The sequence below is a fragment of the Ochotona curzoniae genome, unplaced genomic scaffold (genome assembly GCF_017591425.1).
Source record: "Ochotona curzoniae isolate NIBS_2020 unplaced genomic scaffold, NIBS_Ocur_1.0 contig_50, whole genome shotgun sequence".
Taxonomy (NCBI): Eukaryota; Metazoa; Chordata; class Mammalia; order Lagomorpha; family Ochotonidae; genus Ochotona; species Ochotona curzoniae.
In genome coordinates, this window is record NW_024466446.1 from 1,867,645 (window position 1) to 1,885,635 (window position 17,991).

General features: G+C 38.1%; 1 protein-coding gene across 5 annotated transcripts in view; it reads left to right on the forward strand.

The window, feature by feature from the left end:
* Window positions 1–17,991, forward strand: part of VPS13A (vacuolar protein sorting 13 homolog A) — a 118,219-nt gene that overhangs the window by 92,394 nt on the left and 7,834 nt on the right. For 3 of the 5 annotated variants that reach the window (XM_040988780.1, XM_040988781.1, XM_040988782.1), the window contains 7 exons: window positions 922–1,003; window positions 1,824–1,937; window positions 2,661–2,736; window positions 2,817–2,980; window positions 3,607–3,652; window positions 3,759–3,882; window positions 5,986–6,097. In XM_040988780.1, the coding sequence (XP_040844714.1) occupies window positions 922–1,003; window positions 1,824–1,937; window positions 2,661–2,736; window positions 2,817–2,980; window positions 3,607–3,652; window positions 3,759–3,882; window positions 5,986–6,097 (718 nt within the window). Of the gene's footprint in view, window positions 1–921; window positions 1,004–1,823; window positions 1,938–2,660; window positions 2,737–2,816; window positions 2,981–3,606; window positions 3,653–3,758; window positions 3,883–5,985; window positions 6,098–6,259; window positions 6,675–8,538; window positions 9,434–17,991 lie in introns of those variants that run through there. The other 2 variants (XM_040988783.1, XM_040988784.1) reach the window with 2 other exon arrangements.

Sequence of the window (17,991 nt, forward strand, 5' to 3'; positions counted from 1 at the left end):
TGAGGTGACTGGTCTAATGGTTGACCTTTGTGTTCCATGTTGGCATTGCTGGGTTCCATGCCTGGCCTGACTCCTGCTGAAATATGCCCTTCAAGGCAAGAGTGTTGACTCAATTTGGAGAGTATGCCAGAGCTGGGGAGCCTGCCTCTCTCTCTACCTACCTCCTTCCTTCCTTCCTCCCTCCCTCCCCCTCTCTCCCCCTTCCCTCCCCCTCTCTCTTATCCTCCCTCCCTCTCTCTGTCTCCCTCTCTCCCCCTTCTTCCCCGTTCCCTCTCCCTCACACTCCCTCTTTGCCTCCCTTGCTCTCTCCCACTCTCCTTCCCTCTCTCTCCCTGTTCCCCTTTCTGCCTCTTTTTTGTTTTCTCCCTTTCAAAAAAAAAAGTAGCCCTGAAATCGAGATTAAAAAATAGCAGTCAAATAAAAGAGCATAGATTTGATGATAGCAGGAATTGCGTGAAATTTATAATACTCTTGTATTCCACAGTGAGTTGAAAGCATCCTGGTAGTGGATCAGGTATGTGCAATGAGTGGGTCATAAATTCGCTTGCCTTGACGCCTCAGCTGTCAGCATATTAGACACAAGGTCCACAGAAACGGAAATGTGGTTTTTCTTGAGCAGTCTTTATTTATCTTCATGTGTGATGGCCATAATAGAACAGAGTTGGGAAACAGTTTACTAGTAGTTTGTGGATAGGATCCAGCAGGGTGTTTGAATCACCTAAATTATATGAAAATTTATGTGTGTGGATGGCTTTTAGCAGATGTCATAGATATTTATAGGAAATGTCTTATAGATGATGTCTTAGAAGGTGAGATTGGGAGAGATTTGTCTGCAGAGATAAAATCACTCATATTAAAAATGCTCTTTCACTTTCTCTTCTTGCTCGCTCCCCTCCTCCTGCATTTTCCTGTTGTTTCCAGGCTTGCATTCTTTGAACTCAACTATCAGTTCCATACAACATCTGAACTTCAGTCTGAAGTGATCAGACACTATTCAAAGCAGGTATGTGGGACATTATTCCACAGAGACAGGGTGCTGCAGACCTTGGAGTTTGTGTGTTTGCACCTGTGTCGTGCTGGGTTGACAATACGTAAATGACCAGTTAAGCATGGATCCTTTTCTCAGAATTGTAGAAAGACATTTAGCACAACTATGATTTCAAATGTTATGTCCTCTGGCTTTTTCTTAGACATTGACGGATGTTTCCCCAGATCGGTGTGTTCTAGAAATCACTAAGTCTGTGATAGAACCAAAAATTTATTATTTTCTAAATAAGTGATGCAAGGTTTCCTATTAATAACTAATGAATGCACAATATTAATATATTTAGTTGTTGAGTCAGCTGTATATTAACTAATTTTCTACCTTTAGAAAGATACTAAGAAGTTACAATAATTAATCTATGTAATTACATGGCTAATGATGTTTAGCAACTCAGAGCATCCCAGGTCGCTGTGGTTAGGGGCAGGTTGCTAAGCGTGGCCGAGAAGAGGGTCTGGATCCTCTTGGCCTCAGTCCCACCGTGGGCCCCTGAGCATCATTTGACCTGTGTGTGTCTAATCTCTGAGATGGTGCTGCTAGTAAGCACTGGACAAGCATTGTAGATACTCGAGTATTATGGAAATACACTGTCATATCCTCTAATACTGTAACATCAAATTGGTTTTTAAACTAAGCTTCATGATAAATAAGGTCATATGGTTTTGGTGTTAAAATTTGGAGTAAATCATGCATTCACCTGAGAAAAGTGGATATATGTATTAAATGATCTTTAAGAAACAGTGTGGCAGGTCCCACTATCTGAATTCAATGTCGTTTATAGGCCATTAAGCAAATGTATGTACTCATTCTTGGACTTGATGTGTTGGGAAATCCCTTTGGCTTGATTAGAGAATTCTCAGAAGGTGTGGAAGCATTTTTCTATGAACCTTACCAGGTAAGATAGTTAACTTCTCTTGTGTAATATGTGACACTCATAATTCAGAATAGGTAATGCATTTCTGTTACTTACTAAAGCTATATGTATAAATAGATTTGGGGAGTCACACAAAACGCATTTACAGGAAAAATGGTTAAATGATTTGGGGGAAATTTTTCTGAAAATTTAAACTTTAGTATTTTGTTAGGGCGTGTTCAGTTTCAGACACTGTTAGAATACAGATAGAGCGTAACTCACGTAGCAGAAGGAAGGTCAGGAGGCACTGCCAGCACTGCTGTTCTGTCCGTCATGTGGAACTGTGAAGACCATGCAGGCGGACAGCTGTGCCAAACAGGCCCTCTGAGACTGTTCAGAGCCTTTGCATTTCCATTTATAATTGTATGGGAAAATTTAAACATGCAGTTTATGTATTTTAAAACATTAAGGATTTTAAAATCTTTCTTTTCTAAAAATTGATTTTTCATTGTATAGTTTACTACATAAAGCATATCCTCAGTGCCTTTTATATATTCTATCTAATTTTGGCTTAGAACAGCATCCAACATTTGATTCTTTATACTTTCAATGTCATGAAATGTCCCTGCAATTTCTTATCAACACTGTGAATGTTTTTGCTAGCATCACTTTGGTACATCTTTATTTTTGTCACTACCACTTTCCCTGTTTGTGTTAATAAACACAAGTTTTAAATTTAATATAAACTTTTGATTTCCCCTTTAGGGAGCCATCCAAGGTCCTGAAGAGTTTGTGGAGGGAATGGCGCTAGGATTTAAGGCTCTACTTGGTGGAGCTGTTGGTAAGAAGCTAAAATACCACCCATTATTACATTATACAGTAATGACACTGCTTTACTAAAGGTACTGTCATTTCTGTTAGGTGGATTAGCAGGCGCTGCTTCTAAAATCACCAGTGCCATGGCCAAAGGAGTAGCAGCTATGACGATGGATGAAGATTACCAGCAGAAGAGAAGGGAAGCTATGAATAAGCAACCGGCCGGTCTTCGAGAGGGCATCACTCGTGGAGGCAAAGGCTTAGTGTCTGTAAGAAAGTTTACGGGGTTGTGGGCAATGCTTTGAGATTTCCTGGTTTCTTTGAAGGGAAGTTAGAGAAGGAGAGACCAAGAGAGGTGCCTCCCATCCATTGCTTTCCTCCCCAAATGACCACAAGGGCCAGGGCTGGGCCACGCCAGCACCTGGGGTCAGGGACTTCCAGATCTGCCACGAGGATGCAGGGCCCGGGCACTGGAGCATTAACAGGGAGCTCCGTGAAAGAGCAAGCAGAACCTGACCCAGTGTCCTTGTGAGGTGCTGGTGTGCAGGTGACGGCCTGACGTGCACTGCGACAGTGTTGGTTCTAGTTGTGAGTGTGTAAGAGAATGTTGAACCTGCTGTCTTGAACAAGAAGATAGGTGGGGTCAGCGTTATGGTGTGGCAGGTTAAGCTCATACTGTACGAGCATCCATAGATCTAGATCGCTGTTAATTTGTCATGAACCTCCAAAAGCATTTAATTAAAGCTATTTGTTAGGAAATGTGTTAACCCTTACTGTGTACAAAAAATAAAACATTTTGTGTATTTGAAAAAAAAGTAAAAGTAAAGTGCAATATTTTGTGTATTTGAACATGATATGAACCTATTGAAAACCTTTAACTGTGCTTTCTCCCTAGGGTTTTGTAAGTGGAATAACAGGAATTGTCACAAAGCCAATCAAAGGCAAGTGCAGTGAACCCTTTGGATAATAATTAGCAAATATTCCATGCATTATTTGTGTTTGCATCCTCAATCTGTTTCTCTAAAGTTAGCTTTTTTTTCTTTCTAGGAGCTCAAAAGGAAGGGGCGGCTGGTTTCTTTAAAGGAGTTGGGAAAGGTTTAGTTGGAGCCGTGACAAGGCCGACTGGAGGCATCATAGACATGGCCAGCAGTACGTTTCAGGGGATAAAAAGGTAAGTTGTCCTTGACGTGAACATGAGCCAGACACCTGCGCTGTGACACAGGAAACGCGTCTGTGTGGCTTTGGGCAGCATCTCAACACTTCGGCAAGTCACACTGCATTGGATCTTCCCTCTTTCTTGGCAGTTTGCAAATTGCTGACATTGTTTCATTTTAACTCTAGAATTTTGTATTTTTCATTTATTACCAGCAGCGTAGGGAAGAAAGATTTGGCAAGAAAGCTTTTTCAGAAAGTCATCCTAATTGAAATACCTTAATGTAATGCTAATATGTCAGGAAAGAAACTAGCAGATAAAATACTCTGTCTTGAGAAATAAAGTATGGTATTTTATATTCCTTGCTTCAAACTCAAGTTTGTCTTTATGCTTCCTTTATTTTTTTTAAAGGTTTATTGTATTTATTTCATTGGAAGCTCAAATATACAGAGAGGAAGAGAGAGAGATTTTCCGTCCGCTGATTCATTTACCAAGTGACCGCAATGGCCAGAACTGAGCAAATCCAAAGCCAGGAGCTTCTTCCGGCTCTCCCATGTGGATGCAGGGTCCCAAGACACTGGGCCGTCTTTGACTGCCTTTCCAGGCCACAAGCAGGGAGCTGGATGGGAAGTGAGGCCAGCAAGATTAGAACCAGTGCCCAAATGGGATCCCAGCCTTGCAAGGCGAGGATTTTATCACTGGGCCGTTTGTGTCAGACCCTTGAGTCATTTCGGATGCTCCCCAGGGTTCCATGAGCAAAAAGCAGGGCTCAGAGCTGGAGTTCTCTCTCAGGCTCACACTCTGACACGGGTGTTCGGCATCCTAACGTGTGCCTTCACCATCAAGCCAACTGCCCACTCAACATTTATTTTTAGATTTGTTTCAAGACACATAATATAGTCTGGAAAACTACAGAAATATAAAGGGTCTCTTAACAGAGGCCCTTGAGTTTCTTCTTGATAATATGGGATGAAAAAGTGATAAGCCATGGAAAGTCAGTTCTTCTCATTATTGTATTTGAGTTATAAATGGGTCATGAATTCTTTCTAAAGGTTTATTTATTAATTGAAAGAGTTACAGAGGCAAAGGAAGAAGCAGAGAGAGAGGCAGAGAATCCACGGGTTCACTCCAAATGGTTGCAACAGCCGAGGCTGAGCCCGACCAAAGCCTCGGGAGTTTCATCTGGGTCTCACATGGCTACCAGGCTCATGGCTGGAGAGCGTTGCTTATTCCATGGGAAGCAGATACATCAGTACCAGGTACAGGTAACACCTGTGGTACTCACCTGGCTGACTCCAGTGACAAAACAAGCCCCAAGAAATAACAGATGCTCGTTTAAGGGAAACATATGTGATGACCATGAGACCTATTACCCAACTGCCTTAATACTACCTGCTGTAAGCATAAGGGATTTGGTCTGGTATCTGTGGCTGGGCCATCCTCCCTTCCTCATAGTCGTGTCATCAGCAGATCGTTCCAGTGTTTGTATTCTGCCTGAATGGTGTGACTGCTCTGACCCAGCAGTCTGGTTCTGGCCAATAGCCAAGCTTCACGGGTGAATGCATATGCCTGCTATATAACATACCCCGCAACCGGGTGTGTACCAAGCTCCCGACAGGAGCAGCAGGGGGTTCCTGTGGCACCATCTACCTTATTTGAGCAAGCTGGACCAGAATCTGAACGCTCTGAGCCCAAGGTGGGATTCTACTTGACAAGCAATTGAAAAGCAGTTAAATAATATTTTCTGTCCTCTGCCTGTACCTGGTATTGATAGACCTGCTTCCCACGGAATACGCAGTGCTGTCTGCCTTTCCAATGTGTAGAAATAAATCTTTAAGAGAGACGGAGGGAGAGAGAATGACTCAAGTGATTGGGTTCCTGCCCTTCACGTGGACAGCCTGTTGACTTCTCGATGCCTGGCTGCGTGGTGGTCCAGTCTTAGCCATCACAAGCCTTTGTGGAGTAAAGCAAGGAATGGATGCACTCACCCTCTCAGGAAAAAAATTTTTTAAACAAAGAAGTGCTTTTGTATTATTTTGTCTGAAGGATTAATTTTACTGGTTGTGTTTTGTAGTGATCAGTGAACTTCTGAGTAGTTTTCTAAAATTTTCTCTCCTCTAGAGCTACAGAGACTTCAGAAGTGGAGAGTCTGCGACCTCCTCGATTCTTCAGTGAGGACGGGGTGATCAGACCTTACAGGCTGCGGGACGGCACTGGGAATCAGATGTTACAGGCAAGTGCAGAAACGCCTGCATGGAAACCAGTCAAGCTAGCCCTTTCAAAAATAGCTATATAATGTCTTACGTATACAGTTACTTGCATTTTTATGTCTGTTTAATTTATAAGTTTCTTATCTTTAGTTAGAGTTTAAAGTACGTTTTTCTCTTTTTTACAGGCATCAAAAAGTTTGATATGAAAACAGTTAATGCATGACTTTGCAAGTGAAAGCCAGCAGTAGAGTTTAGTTTTTAAATGTATAAACCACGCACAGCTGTTTAAATATTTTGAATGCAAAGAAAAGCTTTTTATTGGTAATCTTTTTATAGGAACTTGAGTGAATCCAGTCTTTTTATAGATATTCTTTCTTCTGCACTGATTTTTCTAGCTTTGTTGAAATGCAGAGTGCCCTATGTGCCCTCACAGTTGGTAATACATGGATTTAGCCAATTAGAGTGCTCTCCTTGGGGTACCTCCTTCTGGTAATCAGACCACTAGCAACCTTTGTGCTTTTTTTACAATTTCTTTTTAACTTTATATAATCCTGCTACCCAATTAGTCATGAAGAAGGAAAAATAAAACTCAAAAACACTGCATGTGCGCATTATTCGTGGGTTATTAGGCATTGCTTTTAAAAATATTCGAGTGGCCGCTGTTGCTTGTTTTGTTGTAGTCTAGTCTGTGCAAAATCTGGTGGGCTTTGATGAGCAGTTCACATGCAAGCCAGTATCTTTTAGCAAGGAAGCTTAACTTTTAGAACATTAGGCATTTTGAAGATAGAAAAGTTAGTCATTTTAGACAACTTTCTTACTTGGGAAATCAGCCTTTTTAAGAACTGGAATTATAGGGTAAGTAACATAGTAAACCTAATTTTCCAGGCTATTTCCAGGTTACCCCAGTGTTGGTGCTGTTTCTGCGATTTAATGTTGGAATACTAAATGAAATTACTTGCCTGGATAAAATGAGATTTTTTTTTTGTATAGTCTTGAAAGTATTTGTATTAGTAATTGTCCAAATGTGGAGTTCCTCTTGTAGATTTTCTGTTTTAAATATTTCCGTGTTGAAGTGCTCAGGGTAAAGAATTAGAACTGATATTTTACCCCTAGGCTGTAGAGTGTATGATACAAAAGCATAATGCTGAGTTTCCCATCTAAAATATTAAAACGTAACCATCGGTTTACTGTCCAAAATTTAGCATAATTATTTAACACTGTGATTTTAAATGCTTTGAAAGTATGAATACCTGCTTGGAGAGAGAGACCTGTAATCTACTGAGAGATTGTGCTGTGAGGAGTATATTTACATATTTACAACCCCTGCAATGACAGCGTCTTGTTCTTTGGGAAATGGAAAAATTGCACCATGACCCATGGTTGATACAGCTGAAGTAGCAATTCTTACCCTCTTGCTTTGTTGATACATGGTTAGCATGTCACTAATATTTCTCAAGACAGAGTTGAATTATTTTTAAATCACCTTTTAAAAAATCTGAAATACTTATTGAAGCTGTTTTAATAAACTTAAAAGAATGAGAAGAGTAAGCATTTAGATATGCAATCATCCTTATTAAGGAACAGATATAGTTATTTGAGTATAGGAAAGCCATGAGCTACCCTGAATTTGTCATGGATAGAAATTTGACATCAGTAATAAGTTGATTTATTCCACACGTTCATTCATTGTTTTCTGCGGGTTTAAACTTTGGAATTTAAATAAGTGACTTCCAACCACATATTTTTTTAAAATGCAGATTATTTTCGGGCATCTTTGGCGCTTACCGCTGAAGAGAGCCATTGAAGAGAGTAAAAATTCAAAAGCCTTGTCAGCTATTACTTGTTTATGAGCAACGGTTAAAACACTGTTAGCTGGAATGACTGAATTTGCCAAGTGCCTCGGGAGATACGCTTGTGGGTAACAGTGAGGTGCCAGGAATGGATTGCTGTCTTAGTGGTAGAGGGGAGGTTTTGAATCAGAATTCTTACTGTATTATTAGTAGCCACTTGGAAAAAAAATGAAAATCTGGTCTGTGTACATCTTGGAAGTGATGTAAAGATGGTACCGTGGAAAATGTTCGGGACTTTGAATTGTTCCTCTTTTTTAATTTCTAAAAAAGGTATTCTGTAATCACTAACTTCCAGTTGTCCAGATGTGATTCTTAGACATCAAATGTGCTGTTTCACTATGTCCCTTTCTGCAGAGTGACATGTGATTCTAGTGCTTGATAGCCATCAAAGTCGCCTACCGGAAGAGTAGAATTTTAATTATTTTATGAATCAGTGTGTGTCGTATTAGTGTCAAAAAGTAGTATATCCAGAATTAATTTATCCTGAGTCACAGCTGAAAACTCTGCACTAAAATTGTTCTGATTCTTTGAACTTTTCATAATTTTATCTGTCGAGGTAATTTTCCATTCCTAACTAACATTTGTGCTTCTTTCTTCCCTTACCATGCTTACAGAAAAATCGGGCCTACAGGGAGTGGATTATGGCTCACAGTAGCAGTAGTGATGATGATGATGAGAATTAGCCAGATCTACACTGTTAAAATTCATACGCTTTTGTCATGTAACTCGATGTTTCATTAGCATGTTTCCACCATGGCTGTCATGATTCCCATGTATCTGTGTGAGGGAGGCGAAATATTTTTGCCTTTCAAAATGTTTTTCTGGGCAATATTTGGACAAATTAAAAATGATTAATTTCATAGTGCTGTTTTAAACCCTTCTGACAGCTTTGCATTGGATGGCCTAAGCCACCTTGAGCTATGTATAGCACTGTGCTGACATTAAGTCATAAAATATACTATTATGCTTGAATGTTTAGCTTAGAATTCAAATGCTTGAGCCCATGGTTTCCTAGTTTTTTAGTTTTGTCAGGCTTTTCTTTGTGTAATGAGTATTCTCTGTGTTCTTTTAAAATGGTTATTTTAGATTTTAAAACAGGAATTTGACCAAAAATAGGTAGCTTTAAGAAATATTAGTTCTCATTTTCTACTTGTCTAGCATTCTTTTAGATTCAGATGAAATCATGGTATTTTATGTATTAATTCTAATAAATATTTAAATGTCAAAGAATTATTGTTTTCATGGCAGTAGTCTCATCTTTTTGGAATAAAGAGTGACTGATCAAACAGCCCCTGGCTGCTCTATCTGTCACTGGTTGTGGCTTTGTGCTATACGGGCTTCGTGTGTGACTCGCATTTCCTCCTGGCTCACCTTCGGCCAAAAAGAAGCCAAAACTCCTGGAATGTGTGGACAGCCAGCCACTGCTACTGGAAGCTAGGAGCACTTCAGCCTTATTTTATATTGAGTATGCTTGAAAAAGGCCTGGAAATGATCATTGACTTTTTACTCTACAGCATAACTAGGCACAAGGCCTTTGTGAAAAGGAAAACAATGAAAATATTTGTAAAACATTGAGTGAGTTTCTTGTATTGATGATCTTAAATTTTTCTTACTTTATTTGAATAGAAAAAAATTTATCTCCACAGTAAGTTTTCATTTTAATGAAAATAAAATTGAAGGTAGGATTTTACATTTATTGAAAATTTAAACAGAAAGATTTAAAAAGTTATGGCAGTAAAAACTAGTAAACTTTGCCCATGTGTCAGACAATGTCATCATGTGGTTTTTAGCCCTTAAAGTGAATTATGTTATTCAATAATATGATTGTGCTTAAGTATCTAGTTCTGTTTTCCTATCAAAATGAATTAATCTTCTCAAACTTCTTTGCATATAGATCTTAATTACATTGGTTTTCCAATTTTGTAAAAATGTTTATTGTTTTAAGACTGGAAATTGCTCTTTTATGTCACTGTTTTCTTAGTGAAAATGCTGGACAAAACTCTACTTACTCAGATAGGTGGGAATTTAGTTCACCTTTAGGATGCTAATAAGGTCAGTAGTGACTCTATAGTTAATTACAACTTAAAATGAAAATCTGGTGAGAAAGCAACGAAGGAATGATACAAAATTCATGAAAAATGAAATGTTTATTTTGTAATGAAAACTGAAATCCATGCATAGCTTTTCCATGACATACATATTCCAGGAACTTTTTGAAGGCTCCTTTCATGTTTGAAATTCATAACATGATGTCATAGTTGTTGTAGATTTCTGTATGCTCAGTGCTCAAGTGTAGAAAATGAAGAGTCTTTTCCCTTACCATTTAAGTGTGTGTAAGATTGTGTAAATTTAGCGATAGAAACTCTATTTCCATTTATAAGTTCTTGACACTTGAATTTCCTTGAAAATGAGCAGGGAAGATCCTAAAAATTGTGCAGTTGTGGCAACCCAATTAATAAGAACCTGAAATTGCTTAGGACTCACATTGGATCTAGTCAAAAGAAGTTTAAATCCAAAGTAATACTACTAACACTCAGTATTCCTTATAGAGAATAAAGTTAAATTTGTTTTCTTTAGCATTTGATACATTTTGGCTCTTGAAATCATTCAGAACATCTTGAATGTATTGCTGTTAGCATGTGTGAGACGTCAGTGTTCTCTGTAGGACCCACTGCAGAAGGTCCCTGCCGTGCTGACTGCTCACCTCCCTGACTGAAGCTGTGCGTTACCCTTGGTGATGCGAGAGGGGTCAGAAAGGACCATTCCAAACAGCACTCGGTGTTCTACCACATCTTGAAGCCTCAGGTTTTCATCTCATAGATTTTCCTGCCATTGAGTTTGAAACAGCTTGAAAGGATTAAAGGCTGTGTAGGTTTAAATCTGATGATGTTCAGTATGTCACTTTAAATCTGGTATTAGTTATAAGTGTATAGAAGAATATTATTTTCTGTCCTCGTAGTTTTAAGGAAAATGTAAGTCAACTTAAAATATTTAGACTAACAGTCTCATCTTGAATTCCAGTAGTTGAATGTCTGAATTTATGAAGCGCACTGATTACAATCAACATCATACAGACAAATTTCTGAATCAGAGGAGAGTGAAATATCATTTCAAGTGGATCCGTGTTAAAGAGCTAATTGGAATAATTGATGGTTTTCATTTACAGAGGTTTATGGGTCTGTTTGTTTTACCTCTCTGAAATGTTTTCAGGTCCAGAGTTATGTGCCTGTCAGTGCGATACATTTAGTGATTATGCTGTGTCAGCCATCCAATAATAAAGCAATAGTATATTTCAAAAAAACAGATTCAAAATATGTTATAAATTTGAGTTTAATCTTAATTGCACATAGTTAGCAAAGAAATGATAACTATTTCTAGTAAAATGTACTTGCCATTCAGAAACAATTACCTCAAACATTGAAACGTTATATTATTGTTTTGTTTCTTAAAAACGAGTAACTAGGATAGTCTGATACAACTGTGATTGGTCTTAATGTGTAGTCTGTTTTGTTTTTCTATTAGAAATTGTGATTTACCAACAATCTGCCAACTACATTATGACTTAAAAGATATTCTGAGTATTTGTACTAGAACTTGGCATGTCTCTTAATTTTGTTAGATCAAATGTAAGAATATTTCATAAAGATTGTGGTAGAATGAAATTAAAAGGCAGAAAAATTACTGAGATTGTGTGCGTGACTACACATAGGAAATTATACCAGACAGTATATTCTTTGCCTGCCTACCATTTCTAATACGTTTTGTTTTAAAATTTCTTATTCACGGTTGTGATCTGCATATTATTTCTATTCCTTTGTTCTTATGAACAGTATTAGTAACTTCTGTTAGAATAAGTGGGGAGAAGTTCATCTGCACTAATGAAGAACATAAAGAACCAACAGAACCTTCTCTTTTTATCACTGCTATAGCAGGTTTTTCACTAGACATATTTCTGCCTTTTTATTTTACCTTTAAAAAAATTTCTTCCCCTTAAAATCTTTCAACAAAATGAGAGAGAGTGTGTGTGTGTGTGTGTGTAGTTCCTGTGTAATTCCGTTGTCCCATAGGAGTAGTGAATTCTTTACCCTTTCAGGCATTTGTGGATTTTATCCATGGTGTCTTTGAACCTTCAACAAAAATATCATACTCACCCATAGAAGTTGTAGAGGGGAGGCTGTTTTTGTTTGCTGTGTATTTGTTTTCTTCCAGAAGTTACAGATGTTTCTAATTAGCCTCAAACACTGCCTTAGTAGCACTGCCTGCAGCCGCCAGTCTTTGCTTTTCCTTACGAAGAAGTACAGCTAACGTGGAAGAAAGGGTTACGTAGCAGTCACGTCACCAGAGTAGTGCCGAACACCCTTCTCCTGCTTCATCCGAAACTTTGAGTAAGTGGACGAGTGTGAGGAGTAGGCGGTTTCTTGGACTACCCTCTTTGTCTGGGGCTTCCTCTCCGGAAGGATGCCTCTGGGTGGGACCAGAAAGCTGCAGAGAGCAGCTTTGTGACCCCGGCAAGTTGGAGATGACCTGACCAACTTGGATGCAATTGTCAGGCTTCACCTCATTTATCAGAAGGCTCTCAGACAGGCTTCGCTGATGCCATTTTCAAGGACACAGACATGCGGACGGGGGGCTGTGTGTTCCGCTAAATATAGCTGGAGTCAAGGGATACTTTGCTCCACTTAGAACCTTTAGGAATTATTTAAGAAAAGTAGTTTCTGAATACGATATAGAAATGGTGTCTTTCTCTGGAGGTACTTATTCCTTGTAGGGGAAGACTCTGAATTTTCTGTTATCAAATTTGGCGTGTATTGCTTAATTCTGCTTTTAATCTAATAGTTTGACACAAATCTGACTTCTGAGTCTCATTAAAGTTTGCTGTCATTGCATTCCTTAAATTTGTAAATATGTGAAGGATGAATTAATACTATCCTTTTATTTTACCGATAAAAGAAATGGAAAGCACATTTTTAAGCTTGCCCTTTTTAATATTCAGTGAATATTAGATTAGAAACTCTGCAGTCTTAATTAAGCTAAGCATCCTTAATTCTGGCACAAAGCTCATGATTTCTCTGCTGGGTGTTTTGGAGCTTGGCCTTTTGGCATCCTCTAGTTACCGTGGACAGGTGAAGGACTCAGCAGATGGTTTAGTTAACCTCCTTGAGATATCTGTGTACACACATGTGCATTTGTGCATGTATGCACACGAGCTGTGATACTGTTATAGGACCGAAGTGATAAAATGCCTGATTTTTTTGTTGTGGTTGGCCTAAAGTCCTGTAAAAGAAAGGTCACATTGACTTACCTAATGAAACAGTTCCTTATGAAATTAGATTGGAAACTTCATTCATTCTTATGAAAATGAAGTTTACTGTCTGTGAAAAGAAGCAATGTCTTGATTTTTTTGCTTCAGTGAAGAGGCCTTAGTTACAAATTCAAAGTATATCTTCTAACCACTCAAGGTGACTGGTGAAATACAATGACGGTGTTTCAGTGAAAATTTAGCCTTGTAAATAACCGTGGGAAGCATTTGCAGAGTCGTGTATTTCACATATTTTTGTGGTACTTCGAGTCTTAGTTGGAGAGCTTGATTATGAAGTGTAAAAATCTAGCTGGAGGAAGCTAATTTATATGAAGTTAACATTTTTGCAATAATGGTAGGTTACTTTGAATTATGAAATTGACATCAGAATATATAAAATACAATTGAATTTGTATTGCCATGATTTAATCATGAATGTACGGACAGAATGTGATGTCATGTCTGGATTCATTCCACAATTCTCTGAAGCATTTGCTAGTTGCGTTTCACTCTTCACTGACACCAGATCCCAGCCTGAAAAGGGGAGTGAAGATTCCTTGCCCACTCCCCCATGAGCTTGTCTTTGTCCTTCGCTGCTTTGCTCAGGGGGTTAGAAGCACGCATGCTGTGTTAGCCACTCCAGTAAGGAGCTGCCGCAGAAGATACATAGGGTATGTCCCCTCTTCCAAGGAGACATCCTTCAGGATTATGTGACATTTAGAGTGATTGAAGAAGTGTGCTATCTGAATCCATATCCCAGTAAACTATAGAAATAAGCTTCCCTGCCTCAGCTGGAATATGTATACCATAGTCTCTCAGTATCTATAAAGGATTGATGGCAAGTCTCCAGAGAATACTCAGACATGTGGGTGTTCAAGTCCCTTGTGAAAATGTTTAGTGTTTGCATATAACCTACACAAATTCTACTCTTTCCTCTTTTTCATGAGACAGTTTCTTGGGCTCAGTTTTCGCATTCCAGCTTCTCGTAGGCCCTCTTCCTGCTGCTTTCCCCTGTATTGTAACAGTAGTTTAGTCCCACAATAGCAGTCACAAGACCATCGTTCTTTTGAAGTGTGTCCTGACACTAAGTATAAAGACTAGTAAATAGCCCAGCACTCAAATGTCAAGATATATCTAGCAGTTTCTTTGGGAGTCAATCTTTACTGGATTATTTTATAATACAGTCCCATAGGCTCTGGGATTTCTCTTAACCCTCCCCAGGTCCCTTCCTCCCCCACCTCCTTCCACCGATTTTGCCTAAATTATTGCAATACTGTAGTTCATCAGCAATCACAAATCCATCATTGTGGGGACAGTGGCAGAGAGTCCAGCATCCTGTTGTCAAGATTACTTTGTATCACTGATAAGTCAATTGTATGTAAATAGATGTTATGTGCTGGATGCTATGTCCAGCACATATTTATAAATAGATGTCAATACCTTCATATTTCAGGCTTTTTTTTTTTCAGATTTATTTACTTGAAATACAGAGGGACAGAGAGATGTTTCATTCAACTGTTGAATTTTCCAGGTGACCACAGCAGTCAGGACTGAGCCAGACCAAAGCTAGGAGTCAGGAATTGCATCTGACTCCGCAGCATGAGTGACAGGGTTCAGATATTCGAGCCACCATCTGCTTTCCAGGCACTTGAGTGGAATTGGAAACAGAATAGCAAGGTCTAATACCAGCCCTCTAATAATAGGGTACAGGATAACTCAGTAAGCCACAACTTTGAACACTTGCAACCAAAGCTTGATCTTTATTTAAACGTTCTACATTAGTATCTCCTTGCCATGATTTTTGTAATTCTACATTTATTTAAAAGATATCAAATCAGTAATAGCAACATTCCTATCTAGCATCTGTTTGGGAAGAAGAAATGCAAGATACTGGCACTGAAGGATTTGGACACTGTTGATGTAGAGAGTCAGCTAAGGGAAGCCTCCATACCTTCCGCCTCAGCAACGATCAGTATCTAGGAACTCAGAGTTTTGGGGGACCGTGGGGAGGGATGCCCGACACCATCAGAGCTAACATGGCGTAGTGAAAAGCATTGGCGGTAGCTAAGTGCAGAAACTAGTGTCCTTAGTCAAGTTTTTTAGCTAACCCCAGTCAGGTGACTTAACTACCATTAAACCTGATTACACAAGATTTTTGGAAGATTTAGATGGATTTACTAGATACATTACCTAATCTCACTTACCTTAAATTTCTTGGTGTGTAAATTAAGAGGTTGGTTTGGGTGAACAATAACATCCCTCTCAGATCTGGAATTTCTTTTCTGGTATACATAATGTGTAAAGTCAGGTAGACTGAACATGGTGACTAAAAAGCATGACATTTGTATATTGTACCATGTGTTAGGATGTGATCCTGGCCGATCAGCCGTCACATTCTCTCCATTCTTCTGGGGATTTAGTTGTAAAAGTTTGTATTCCACTTATAATACTGCTGTTATTGAATATTGACGTGTTTGTAACAGTAACAGGCCAGTAATTAGTTGCTTTTGATGTTTATTTAACTATATACACTCCAATAGATAATTATTTTTTAAAAGTGGATTAGTGTAACCATAATATCCATTCATTTTTCAGGTGCTTGCACTTATGGTTTCGGATGAATTTTAGAAAATATTGCTTGAATTACTCTTTAAAACATTTTTAGCTTTTATTTTTATCAAACAGTTTTGCGACTGTTGGCAGTTGGTTTGATTTAAAGTGTGAAAAATGCAGTGTAGTGAAAGACAGGTTCCACTGCAGTACACAAAGCTGATGTTTAAATACAAGCTGGAACTCAAGTTGAGCCGTGATTTTTAAATTATGTGAAGGTTAAAATGTATTAATGAAGTACTTTCTTGCTAAGCCATCTGTTCATATCCATTATGTATATTTTTCTGTTGGTTTACTCATTTTTCTTTGGTTGATTTCAAATTGTTTGAATACAGGTTTTAGGAAGTTAGTTCTGTACCTGTAAAGTGACAGTTTTCCAATATATCTTTTGATTTTTTATTGTTCATTTGCTTGTATATGCCATTCAGTAGTTTAATTTCTGTGTACTTATTTTTTCTGTTTTTTATGTATATTTTATTTTGTTTGGCCTTTTCCCATTTCAAGAGTATGTGGTAACTTTGTAGACTTTTATGGTCATTTTGTGTGTTTAAATCATTGATTTTGTGGGTTAATGTGGTGTGACTAGAAAAGAAATTGGCTTTGTTTAGTGTTATCCAGCATACCGTTTAGATGGTGATGCATGCTAATTTTAACAGGCGGTCCTCATGTTACCATCTGCTACTTTCAGGTATATAGAGTTGTGTAAAGTCCTGTGTTGTGTGTTGGTTGATTTCTGTGATCTGTTCTCTGCAGAGAATGTCTGTATAGACGTTACCAGTACCAAACACGTTTCATTGCTGATTGCAGCTTTGTGAGCTGCATGAATGTCTCCCAGGGTCAGCTTTCTCCTCCTCTCATGATTTACTGGGTGTTACCACATATTTATTCTAGATAAATTTTACCACAATTTTGCCACAGTAAATTCCCTTCTCCCAACCATCCTCCAGAAATCACACTCTTGGGATCCCATTGGGAAGATACAAATATTGGGATGAATAGAATCTTTATTGTAATGAATATTCATATCCAAGAATGAAATATGGCTTTTTATTTTCAAAATATTTCTCCATAAAGCATTATAGTTTTTATCATGAAAGTTCTGTATATTATTTGTTAAACTTATTTACATATATAAATATTTGTTTCTATTGCTCATTTTTTTCTTTGCATTTAACTGATTGCTGGTTTTACACACCTGAGTTTCATATGTAAATAATTTCTAATCCTTGCTAATATTTTATATTTTTCTTTGAATAATTTCTCTTCTTAAAACCTCCATTTTATGTAGATTCTTCATTTATAAATTTATAACTTAAGTACTTTGTAAATTATCTGATAATACTTGATTTTTTTGAGTGTTTATGGTTGTTGCCCTTTTTGATTATACAAGATGTGTATTGGTCCTGCCTACTACGTGTAAAGTTATAGTTTCCTCATTCTTTTATAATCTTTGAGGTTAGGAACCTCTTCCCTGCAATTAATATTTTGGAGTAATCCTGCTATTTTGTTTTATTTAAACCTTTGCCACCAATAAAAGTAAAGACTATTCTGTGGTCTTTCTATACCAAGATTATTAAATAACCACATAACTTTCTTCTATAGCCAAATATTTTTAGGTTTTGATACAAAAAAATTTTGTGTACGAAGTACACAACTTTTTAAAACTCAACTTTTAAAAAATTTCTTCAAGATGTCTCACATTTTGGCTAAATCCTTAACATGCCTCTTGTTGAAGAATCAGAGTCACAGTTGAGTTGCTTACCTTAAAGATACTTGTGTTCAATTACTAGATTTTTAAAATACTGGCATGGTTGGAAGACACGTTAACCCAAGTGGCTACTTCCTTGGAGCCAATGCTACTGAAGACCGTTTGAAATAACTTGTGTTTTCTAGTTACGCTTTTGTTTTCTGGGACAAAGAATTGTGCAGAGCAGTCTGCAGGTAGTGTCTCAGTTGAGACCGTTCTGCATGTGGAGTAGGCCTTGCAGCCCTCGCTTTGCAGAGTCCACTTCTTCAGTGGGTTGTGACACTGGCAGAGAGCTTGTTGTAAGGCAGATAGGGACTTTCACGAGAATCAAACTGCACGATACTAAAAATATATCAGATGCGTATGTTTACATATGTGTCAGTAAAAATAACTAAAAAGTCTGTTTTCATG